The following is a 12,739-nucleotide window of genomic DNA, read 5'->3' on the forward strand; positions in this document are numbered from 1 at the left end:
TCTAAAGGCTCTTATCTAACCAAAACATCTATTTTCTTTTGAATCTTTGGCATCATTCTTAAATACATTTTTTTTAATCTTTATGATCAAATAATAATTTTCTATTTATTTATATTTCATTTGATGCACTTTCAGTTGCCTTTGCCAAGCTGATTTTAAAGTCATTTTTCTACTGGATATTAGCTTTAGGACAGTGACCTCTGTGTGAGTTCAACTCTCTGAAGGACACTCAGTGGAGGATGAAGTTATTTTAACCAGAACTCTGTTTAATGAGTTAAAGAGTGCCCTTCTGTAAACTCATCACATCACACTGGGAATCATGGGAGCTCGGGTTTAGTGCACTCTGTGTTCGGATGAGAATCTGCAAACAGGAAAGATTCAGAGAGCTAAAAATAGTGAACAGCTCCTGATGAAATGTGCTTCTGATGCTGGATTGGTCGAACACTGGATCTGCAGTCCAATATTATTGTTTGATTGAGCATTGACTTAAAATAATGCTATAACTTAAAAGAAAAAAATCATTATTTAGCATCACTGAATCAACCTAAAATAATCAAATGCATAACAACAAAACTCGTTTTATTTGGTTTAATCAAATGAAATAATTTAAATAATCTCAGGCATCTGCTTACTAATAAAGTAAAATAAATAACATTTAAATTGATTCATAAATGTTACCCAACGTCAAAGTAATTAATTTACGTCTTGAGAAGACACAAATGATGAATAAAGAAATGCAGTTGTTTTTTTAAAGTCGTCAAATAATCAAAAATCAATAAATAAATACATTTTTAAAACAAAAAGAGAAGTCACTTAGAAAATAAAATTGGACAAACATAAAAAATTCGAACTAAATCTCTCTGTAAGTGCATTGCCCAATCAAATAAATGAAGTCTTCAGCAGAAGGACAAATACTGCAATTCACTTCAATGTCTGTCGTATATTTCCTTAAAAAGGCTTTAGTCGGGAAACTTTTTTACAGTGCATGGCATTTATTTTAATGCTTATTAACATCGGTTGTTTGTGTGATTGAAACATGGAAGATGTGAGCAGGGTAATAACTCTGTCTGTGACTCATTCTCTACAGATCAACGTTATGCGGCTGAATCATGTAAAGCACATCGTGCTCATGCTCTCATACAAATCTAGGGCAAAGGTTCAGTCCGGGGATTCAGACCAGTGCTGCAGAGTGAACAGTCTCATGAAAGATGATCAGAGTTTAAGAGAGAGAGAGAGAGAATAAACGCACGTCTCTGATAGACTGTCTGCTGGGCTTCGGCTTATTGCTTATTTAACATTTACTGAACTGACGAGTATGTAGCCAAAATAAACGGGGAGAGTTAATGCAAAGGTTTAACAGTCAGCCGCATGAACAGATGAAGCACTTCTCTGAATGCTGGAAATCATCTGTGATTTTCTAAAGGTTTGCAATTTTTTAATTGAAGGTTGTTGTTTTTTTTTTACAATTACAAATATTAAATTTTATTCTCTCTCTTGCTCTTTCTCTGTAACTAATTTCTCTCTCTCTCCCTCTCTCTCTCTCTCTCTCTCTCTCTCTATATATATATATATATATATATATATTTGATAGCCTGAATGCACTTTAAGTCGCTTTGGATAAAAATGTCTGTATATAAAATATTCATGTTTTGTTAGAACTTTTACAGTGCGTATATATATATATATATATATATATATATATATATATATGAAAAAAAATTACATACTATTTAAACTGTAATGTATTTATGCATAGGTTTTTATATTGCATTTAATTTAAGATTTAGGCAAGACATTTGTCAACATTTTATACTGTAGAAAAAAAAAAAAAAATATATATATATATATATATATATATATATATATATTTTTTTTTTTTTTTTTTTTTTGACGATCAGAGCTTACAGCTCATAAACATCAGAAATCCATTATATCAAAATATTAGAATATTTACATTTGAATGTCGTTAAATGTCTGTCCCTACAGTATAAATTGTGGGTATCTCTTGTTCTTTGAAACCACAATAATGGGGGAAACTAACAACTTGGAAATGGTCCAGAAGACAATCATTGGGTTTTCACAGAGTGCTGTATCAAAGCATATTAAATGCAAAGTTGACTGGAAGGACGATATTGGGAGGAAAAGGTGCCCAAGCAACAAGGACGACTGAAAACTTGAGAATACTGTCAAGCAAAGCAGATTCAAACACTTGAGAGAGCTTCACAAGGAGTGGACTGAAGCTGGAGTCATGGCATTGAGAGTTTTATAAAATAAAATAAAACACAAAATAAACCTGGACGTAAAATAACATTTTTTGAATTCAGTAAAGAAAACTGAAAAAAATTATAAAAACATCTATATAGACATATTATAGACATTATAAAATATTGTGAAAATATTATTCAAAATAATATAAACTACAAATATCCAAGTGAATAAATGACCCTGATAAATATTCAGATTTTTGTTCTGGAAATGTTTGCAAATAAATTAGATGCCTCATTAATGATTTAATTGCTCATTTGCATATTTAAAAGTCATTGTAGTGCAGTAATACAATAAATACAGTAATAAAAAGACTGCATTTCAGTACTCTAATTAGATTCCCATTGAAATAGCAAAAACTAAAACATCAAGGACACAATAACAAGAGTTGCATGAAATTAATGGTACAATATGGCATGAAGATGTTTTAGTGAGACTGACCCATACATTTATCAAAACTAATCTGGCTAAACTGGTTTCAGTAGTGAAGTACTATGCAAAAACAGATTATTGTTTGCACTGATTTTACACTGCAGAGTTTATGAAATGTTAGACATTCCTTGAAATTATTTCAAGTTCAAGGAATAAATATAAGAAAAAGTGATACATCAATGTTTTCTAAATGTAGTCTACGCTAGGAGTTGTTTTAGCATTGCTTAAACCTTAAAAAATACAACTTTAAACTGATCTCCATTGCTTTTTATTTTACAAATAAAAACAATGAATTAATAAAATAAAATAAATAGCTTAATCCTTGAATACCTCAGTTTACAACTACTAAACAGTATTATGTTTGAATCATTGATATACTATAATAAATAAAAAAATATTAGGTTTTAGTATCTTTTTTATTTTTTTCAGTTTTGGAAGTAAATATGTTTATATAGTTTTTAATTATTAGTTTAAGTTATTTTAGATATATTATATAGATATATACTACTGCTCCAATGTTTGGAATCATTAGGATTTTTTAATGTTTAAAAAATTAATCTCTTAAAAAAATATATAAAAAATTAATAAAAAATACAGTAAAGTCAGTAATATTGTGAAATATTATTATATTTTTAAAAAGTTTTTTTCTATGTCAATATATTTTAATATACAATTTTTTTTTTTGCATATATAAACAAGCCTTTTTTTAAACATCTCTTTATTTTCTCATTACTATGGAAAAAAATATGGGCTTTAGATTCAGTAATCAATTCCAAACCAAAACCAATCAAGAAATTAGTTTGCTGACTCATGTTTAATTGTGAACTCTCACAGTAAAGCCGATGCTTTACCAGACACTAAAATGCAAAATGAATCCACAAAGCCATTAAAACCATTTTATTGACAGCTGATCTTTGTCAAGAAGGTAAATGCTGTAAACGGCAAACAGTCAATAATTTATGCTCCGACACTGAACAAACGTTTCATTTGTCTAACTCCCGTTCGGTGTTGCACAGTCCATTGCTTTCTCTTGCAGGTAAAGAGCATTATAACAGCTTCCTCTCGCTTCAACCAGCAGCACTTGCTCGGACCGTCTTCAGCACATTCTCAGACAAACTTACACAACACCAGAGACATCCTGGACAGAGCACACGTGTGATGCTGAGATAATGCACAGCACGACACGAATACACTACTGCTTACAAAAGGCCTGAAACAAGCAAGACACTTCCTAATTTTGTGTAATACTGCTTTAAAAAATGCAGCCGCACACGTCTTTTCATTTCAATGTAGGAACTTGCTTGTCACGGCAATGCAAGCATGTGAACAACTAGACACTTTGTGTCCACATTTGCATACCTAAAAAGGAATAGTTCAAAAGCAATGCATCAGTGTCTCATCAATGGATGCTCTGCAGTGAATGGGTGCCGTCAGAATGAGAGTCTGATAAAAACATCACAATAATCCAGCAAAACATTAAAATGTTTTAACTTTCAACTGTTGTTTCTGGCTAAAATACCAGTCCTCTGCATACATTTTTTTTTAAAGTTTGTTTTGTCTGAATCAGGAGAGAAATCTGCACAGATCAAAATGTCTTGGTTTCATCTTTTGTCTTCTCCAGATGTTCACTGATGGACTGCTGTGGATTATTGTGATGTCTTTATAAGACTCTCATTCTGACGGCACCCATTCACTGCAGTGCATCCATTGATGAGACACTGATGCAATGCTACATTTCTCCAAACCTGAGGAAGAAATATCAGTCGAGTACATGTGCAGCAAATTTTCATTTCTGGGTGAACTATTCCTTAAAAGTGCGTTTTATGCCTAAGATTTCAACAGTTTAGAAAGTTTCCCTTGTATTTTGTCCATATCACAGTGCTCTTCCTGAACTATTCCCACAACAGTTTCAAACAGGACAAAGATCACAATTTTCCAGTTCATTAATACAAATAACAAAAAACAAGTGCATGTCTCTTTAAAAGCGTCTAATGGCGTCATGAAACCAGACTTTAGTTTTAATAAATAACTTCGCCTTTTGGGTACATGACTGATTCCTTTAGTAAGTGGAAATACTGTGTGTGTATACATATTCATAAAATGGATTGAATGTAATTAAGTGTATCTGTATACACCGACAGTGCCATTTGTTAAAGCTAATCGCATCTATCTGCTGTATATCCATCAGTTATTGTTAAGATCTGGTCGCAGTTAAACTTCTTCAAAGCAACTGAAGCTTCTTAGAAGATTCCAGGTTCGTAAGTGCTTAAACTCAGTCAAAATAATGACTTTTAAGAGGCTTTACGTCACGCCGGGGTGGAAAGGGATGCTTCAGATATGTTTGCTTGCAGGCAGCATGGTACCAGAGAGAAATTCTTCATCCTCACGTCCAACGTGATGCCACAATTATGAAGCTCTTGCCTAAAGAGAGGAAAAACAGCTTGATTAAACCACCAAAACAAATGCAGTGGGCATCACACTGAGATTCACTCCGTACCAGTCGGATTCAGTGATGCTGTAGAAGACGGGTGGGTTGTGCTCCTCTCCGTTACTGAATGTGGCTCCAGCGTTGCTGAAGAGCAGCCAGTCTCCGACACTGAGCTCCGGCAGCAGACATCGCTCCAGGACCTGATCCAGATCATCATCAGACGGACCCCACAGACTGCTGGAGAACAGCGGCTCTTCTGCGCTCACCTCCTGACCAAACACCACATGATCGCATCAGTCTAACAGCTTGTGATGGACTCAATCACATAACTGTAGAACACTGTGTGCTTTTATTCAGAGGACAAATAACGGCTCCGTGCAACTCACATCGTCAGTGTCACACTGGGGTTTTTATAACATACATGTAATATATGTGCAAGCTTGTATTTTTGAGCTTTAGTGAAGTATTATCTGTTACTATTTAACATCTTTAATATAAAAAAAAATCTTTCTACTTCACAATGCATTTCAGTTTAGCACTTATTAAAACGTTCACTATAAAAGAGATCTACTGAAGAAAACGGTGCATGCATGAAATGTCTTTTCATGCATACAAAAAAAAAAGTTAGTTGTAAAAGTTTACTGATGTTTGTACATTGCATCAAGGTCACAAAAATATTTACCTTGTGTGCCAAAGGCATCGATATTGAATCTTCACACAGTAGCTTACTGGCAAAAGACCCATAAACCCCATCGTTCATGTAGTAGAGAAACTCAGGCTCATCGTTTGCAGACAGTGCATCTGAAAAAAACACAAACTTGAGTTCAATAAACACATTATGATCACTATATCACCTATTAAACATTGAAGGATGGGCAATATTGCTATATATACAGTACTGACCAAACGTTTGGAAACATTACTATTTTTAATGTTTTTGAAAGAAGTTTCTTCTGCTCATCAAGTCTGCATTTAATTGATCAAAAATACAGAAAAAAATGTAATATTGTGATATATTATTACAATTTAAAATAATTGTTTTTTAAATGTATTATACTTTAAATGATCATTTATTTCTGTGATGCGAAGCTGAATTTTTAGGATCATTATCACATGATCCTTTAGAAATCATTCCAATATGATGATTCATGATCAAAGATGGAAACAGTTCTGCTGCTTAATATTTGTTCAGATCATGTGATACTTTTTTAGGATACTTTGATGAATAAAAAGTAAAAAAAAAAAAAAAGGAATATATGTTTTAAAATATAAATATTTTGTAATAACAATATACACTACTGGTCAGGAATTTGGAGTCAGTCATTTTTTTCTTTCTTTTTTTTTTTAAATAAAATCAATACTTTTATTCAGCAAGGATGTGTTAAATTGATAAAAAGTGATAGTAAAGAAAATATATTATTAGAATTTATTTATTTATTTTGAATAAATGTAGTTCTTTTGATCCTTTTATTGATCAAATATATTAGACAGCAGAACTGTGTCCAACACTCATAATAAATCAGAATATTAGAATGATTTCTAAATGATCATGTGATCGACTGATGTTACATGTGACACTGAAGCTGGAGGAATGATGCTGAAAATTCAGCGCTGCATCACAGGAATAAATTATTTGTTTTAAGTATATTCAAATAGAAAACTATTATTATAAGTTGTAATAATATTTCACAATATTACTGTTTTTTCTGTATTTTTGATCAAATAAATGCAGGCTTGATGAGCAGAAGAAACTTCTTTCAAAAACATTAAAAATAGTAATGTTTCCAAACTTTTGGTCTGTACTGTATATATACACACACACACACACACACTCACACTCTTTTGATGATTCTGAACATGATATGATGACTAGCACTCACTGTGTGGTTGACCACTGAAATCACGAGCCACTGTTTTCTTGGCGATTATATTCACGGCCAGCGTGAAGGCAGAAGACACATAATAAGCTCCGGGTTCAGCGATGATGGTCAATCCGGTCGAAAGAGGGAAATACATGTCCAGCATGGGTTTCAGCATCTGGTTGACCTGCACAAAAAAACAACACCAGAAGCTGAGCGTCAGGGGCGATGCATAGAAATGAAAAAACAATCTTACAAATGTACAGCAGAATACAGCACCTCGTCTAACTGCACCTCACTTCCATCAAAGCCACCTCCGACGTCCAGAACACTCATCTCAAAGCCCAGCTCCTCCTAAGATCACATTCATTTCCAACACGTTACCAAGAGGGAAATAAATACTGGAAGTGACATTTAGATGAATAAAGATCATTCAGCAGGGAAGCTCGTGTCATGATCGGATCTGAATTCGATCCATGACTGCATGAGTGATGACTCACCGCCATATCAAAGACACAGCGGGCGTCAGAAACCGCACGGGAGAACGCTTGTGCATCCTGACAACAACTGGGAATGTTGAATCTGTGAGCAGAGCATGAAATTAAAACTCAATCACTTCCTGCATAAATGTCCTTAGTTGTAACTGTGCAAGAATCATTAAAAAAAGAGAGAGAGAGTGAGAAAAGCTCAATGGTTAATTGTTTACCCACTAGCTTTGATATCTAATGCATGACATAGAATTATACTTGCCCTTAAACTGATTTTAAGAAGCATTTGACAGTTCTTATTAGATCTATGCATCATCTTTTATGTCAAATGTTTACATTTAAACAATACATTAAATTAGAATTAAAAACACTGTTACCAATCAAAAGAAATCAATATCAACAAAACTCATTTTTCCATTACAGAAGAGGCACAGAAACTATTTTTTTTTTAAATAAAACAACACTTAAAATATTGTAAAACTAAAACTGCCAGTAGGTGGCAGCAAGTCTCCGTTTTAATAAGCGAGTCATTTACTAAAGCAATTTGTTCACAGGCTAATTCGTTCATTAACAAATCGATTATCTTAATGAATGAGATTTCATTTAGAAACTAAATGTTTTGAGACCATTATAATTTGCAAAACTGAATAAAAACGATGTTCGATGTTCTCTTCTTATTTACTCCTCAATGCATGTCTTTTTGTTTTGCAAAGTGAGAGACATACTTGATAATGCCAACTCATCACATTGTAAAACAATTGCATGCCTCTACTGTACTGCGACATCAGAAACTGTGATGTCCAAATAATCTTTGAGGTCACTTTAACTTCTAAATGATATCTTCCAGGCTTCTTCTGTATTCTCTCAAGTCTCCGGAGAGACTCACTTGACTCCTGTAATGTGCAAGCTGAGCTCTCTGGCACGCTCCAGCAGATGTCTGCAGTCCTTTAGTGTGGAGCCGAACGGTAGGGCCGTCTCCTCTCGATCGCAGCACCTCTCCGATGTCAACAGCAGCAACACCCTATTGCGAAAAAACCAGTTCAAGAAGAGAAGATTCAGTATTGAAACAATCCAGTGCATTAGTGTGAATCCAGCCAATCAGAGCTGCCTCTGTCTATGACATCATCAGTGATCAGTCTAGTCACTGCAAGTGTGATGACGTGACGCACTTTGCTTTGGGATGGCATCGTGCAATCTTCCTCAGCTCCACCTCGTTATCACAAACCAGGAGGGGGATGTTGTGTTTAGCTGCGTATTTGATATGGGAGAGCTGTTTGCACGTGCCGCCGAGAATGATGTCCTGAGACGGGACGCCAAAGTCTTTCACCAAGTCCAGCTCATGCTGAAAGACAAGCACAGCAGCCAGAGATGACGACACACATAAAGCAGCAAACAGAAGTAATAATACATTTCAAAAATAGCTTTAGAGAGACAGAGAGTGTAGAAGCAGACTGTTATTTCAGGATAATGAATAGTCTGTTTTTAGTGAGTGAGAGGAGACTTTATATTTACTTTGTTTGAACAAACGAAGCCCGTGCCGAGAGCCGCCAGGATTTCTACGACCACAGGGCTGCTGTTGCTCCTGATTGTGTAGAACGGCCGAATCTGGTCCATTTTAGTTCTCCAGCGAACTTGCTGCCGCACAATCACCCCTAAGTCGGCAACCAAAAATGCACTCTTCAGTGCCTAAAGAAAAAAACAACATGCATCACGCTTTGGTACAACAAAAAAAGGCACAATAAATGCACATTAAAAACTTACAAGAGTTTGATCGTGGATGTGTTTATCGATCACATCTCGGAGAGCTGCGCTTCCTTCCAGCAGCTCAACAGAAAAGTACGGATCATCCGGCGTTCCCTTCATACTCATCCGTAATCTGACTGGCATAAAACAGGTCACCTATTTATGAGAACACTCAGAGCTCTTGGGTCCTAGCGATATTCACTGCAAACACAAGACATGCAATAATAATGCAAGCTTATAGCTACAGACTGAGGGTGATTTGTAAGGGAAATCAGAACTTCCTCCTGCATGAATACATACAGTAGCACACCAGAAGTGAGGATACAGCAATGTGAACCTACAGGGACAGGTCAGAGGTCGACCTCTCCAGCTATCAGCTAGGATCCCAAGGGGGCTCTGCGTTGAAATCGAACCGCTCTCGGTGGACACAAGCCCCTGAGCTGTTCTCGCAGTTCACGTACACCTGCAAAAGACAATAACAATCATAAATGAGGTGTGTCAAAGAATAGTAAACAATGAGTAGAACAATCAGCGTCACTGATAAAGTATACAGAACTAGAAATTAAGAAAATAATGCTGATAAACTGGATGGATGAAGAAACAGAACAATCTTTCAATGCAAATTGTTTTATATTTACACACACACATTTTTTCTAATATGTTCCAAGGATAGTTTATATTATTAAGTGTATATGAAAAATGTGGAGAATATATATGTACACACACATATTGTTAATATATATATATATATATATATATATATATATATATATATATATATTATATATATATTTTTTTTATAGATATATTTTTATTATATTTAATATAATTTAATTGACAGAAAATAATTTTTATATAATATAAATCACAGAAACGACAAAAAAAAAGTGTTTTTCATTCTCAAACAAATTATTTTAACTGGTTATACATACATTTTCAAGCTGTTTATTTTCTGAAAAATAATTATATATATACATATATATACATATATATATATATATATTTTTTTTTTTTTTTTTTTTCACACACACACACACACACAAGTAATTTATACAATACTTATCGAAATTAGACGCCCGGAAATGAATGAGGCGCCAACTTCACAAGTATTTTTCATCGATATGTTACAAAAATATATATATACACCTTTCTTTTAGCGGTTAACGAAAACTCCTTGGTTTATCAAGTGATTATGACAACATTAGTGTTTATTTGTGATGATTACACAGCCGACATTCACGATAAGATTTAAATTACAGTGTACTTTATTGCTAGCCGTCACTTAGCCAGCTAACGTTAGCAGCTACCGGTGTTCAAGTCTTACGCTATTTATCTTAATAACACTCAAACATAACGAGTTAATTCAGACCGAAAGCAGTCAAGTGATAATAAACAACTCGAATATCGTCGTCAAACATAAACAAGAGCCTAACAGATACACGTTAGCTTATAAACCCAAAGCTACTCACGCGGGAGAAATCGCGAGGAGCATCTGAGGTAAACCGTCTTCTCTTTTTTGGCGGAATTTTTACAAAATAATAAAAGCACTGATATGAGAGGTAACATTAATGTTTAGAGCCATATATCTGAGTTTAATCCAATGTGCCTCGGACGGTTGTGAAGGTTGAGGGATGAAGCGCGTCAAAGAGGCGGGGCGATCATTAACATGAAGTGGTGAAGGGAGTGAGGAGGCGGGGCTGTTATGTTAATTAGGCGGTGAAGCGGGCTGTTCATTGCTTTACGTAGAAAAGTGGGTGGAGCTCCTGTTTAAATAATATGAGCGAGTGAAGAAGCGGGTCTTAATTTATGCGGTAAAAGGGGCGGAGCTTTTGTTTAAATAATTTGTTGAGAGTAAAAGCAGCAGGACTGTCAGACCCCGTTGAAACAAAATAAAAGTTTAGTTTTATTCTCCTTTATCTTTTTATAAATATACATTGTAGGCTTTTATACTTATGTTTGATACTATTTTATCTTTTGTTCTTTAATATTTTTAATTGTTTTAATTTTAGTTTTCCATACATTTTTTAAATTTTTTTGTATGCATTTGTCATTTTGAATTATGAATTATTTAAAATGTGTATAGTATTTATATAGTTTTAACTTTTAGCTTAAGATCTGATAGTAGTTGATTTAATACTACAATTGATTGCTTCCGTTGTCCTCATTCGTGAGTTTTGGATAAAAGCTTCAGATAAATGACTATATATATATATATATATATATATATATATATATATATATATATATATATATATATATATATATATATATAAAATCCACTTCGAGTCTATCTATATGCTAGTGCAGCTGATAAGTGTAGGTTTATATGCATTCAGCTGGTCACAAACTAAACAACAACCTTATATTTACCTGCTAAGAGTTAATCTTAAGTATTTTTTTTAGAGTATATTAACATAAAAATGAAATTAACATTTTCAGATGAAATCATAATACAGCACCTATTTAAAATAATGGATGAATCAAATTAATTACCTTAAGTCAACAGTGCAACAACAAAACGCCACAATTTAAACGTACAAAATATACATGACGTAATCTACATGCATTATTTCAAAATTGTTTGTTGAAAAATCGTCATACATTATCTAGTACATGCAAAGCATAAACAATGGCAAACAGAATCTTCAGTGAACATTTCTAAATCATATGTACGTTACAAAATATTTTATCTGAACAAAACTATTTTTATAACTTCCTTGAATAGTATAATGCATAGACTACTATAATATAGTTTATTACATGGCATACAAATACCTTCAAATTCCATCATTTTAAACTTTTCGTTTATGTTTGCTATTTAAAATTATCCAAATAATCAGATCAGTTTGTTGGTGTTTTGTAGTAAAATTTATATTGAAATGTACTGATAAGAGGGAAGAGAAACATCTCATACCTGAATGCCCAAAGAGCCTTCATCACCTCGCCTTCAAAGTTCCTGTCAGAACATTGTCCATTTTGCACTTTTATAGCATGATTCTGGATAAAACATGATAAATAATTCTGAATTAATTGCACTGTGTGTTACTGTCTGGAATGACAGAATTTCCTCTAGAGTGTCTTGCTCTCTTCATATAGACGAGCTGCTGCTTCAGTGTCCAGATTCTGATGAAATGAATCCACACTTATATCCACAGTTTATAGAGGGAGGCGCGTTTACCCTGCTCTCTCTCTCTCTCTCTCTCTCTCTCTGTGATGATAGTCACACTATTCAAAGTTCTGATTCACCACACTCTCTAGAGTGAATGATAAACCTAATGATGAAGACGCTGACTTAAATAGCACTTTTTTTTAAATATATGAGTTTGTTTCTTCGTCAGATTTGGAGAATGTAGCATTGCATCAGTGTCTCTGTAACTGCAGTGAATGGGTGCCGTCAGAATGAGAGTCCGAACAGCTGATAAAAACATCACAATAATCCACAACACTCCAGTCCATCAGTTAACATCTGGAGAAGACAAAAGATGAAACACATCCAGCGTTAAGGCATTTTTGCTTGCGGTTTC

At 34.0% G+C, this 12,739-nt stretch overlaps 1 protein-coding gene across 9 annotated transcripts; it reads right to left on the reverse strand.

Moving 5' to 3' along the window:
- Positions 1-3,579: 3,579 nt before the first annotated feature.
- Positions 3,580-12,327, reverse strand: azin1a (antizyme inhibitor 1a). Of its 9 annotated transcripts, none has more exons than XM_052579025.1 (12): positions 12,130-12,327; positions 9,557-9,678; positions 9,234-9,348; positions 8,985-9,158; positions 8,642-8,814; positions 8,359-8,493; positions 7,485-7,566; positions 7,264-7,338; positions 7,006-7,171; positions 5,808-5,926; positions 5,195-5,394; positions 3,580-5,118 (listed from the first exon to the last, which is right to left on the reverse strand). In XM_052579025.1, exons 3-12 carry the CDS (start codon positions 9,339-9,341, stop codon positions 5,004-5,006), a joined length of 1,347 nt encoding a protein of 448 aa, XP_052434985.1. In that variant the 5' UTR covers positions 9,342-9,348; positions 9,557-9,678; positions 12,130-12,327; the 3' UTR covers positions 3,580-5,003. The 9 variants fall into 9 exon arrangements, with proteins under 9 accessions (XP_052434985.1, XP_052434986.1, XP_052434984.1 ...); XM_052579026.1 differs by having other exon boundaries at positions 9,234-9,416; positions 9,516-9,678; XM_052579024.1 differs by having other exon boundaries at positions 9,234-9,352; positions 12,130-12,326.
- Between the last annotated feature and the right edge of the window lie 412 nt (positions 12,328-12,739).

Source organism: Carassius gibelio, chromosome B16, assembly GCF_023724105.1.
Source record: "Carassius gibelio isolate Cgi1373 ecotype wild population from Czech Republic chromosome B16, carGib1.2-hapl.c, whole genome shotgun sequence".
NCBI lineage: Eukaryota > Metazoa > Chordata > Actinopteri > Cypriniformes > Cyprinidae > Carassius > Carassius gibelio.

Coding starts and splice junctions, on each gene's coding strand:
- azin1a (XM_052579026.1), bottom strand. CDS start 9,359: ATGCCAGTCAGATTACGGATGAGTATGAAGGGAACGCCGGATGATCCG. Junction 7,567..8,358: donor TTGCACATTACAGGAGTCAA/GTGAGTCTCTCC, acceptor CTCTGCTCACAG/ATTCAACATTCCCAGTTGTT. Junction 5,119..5,194: donor AGCATCACTGAATCCGACTG/GTACGGAGTGAA, acceptor TCCTCTCTTTAG/GCAAGAGCTTCATAATTGTG.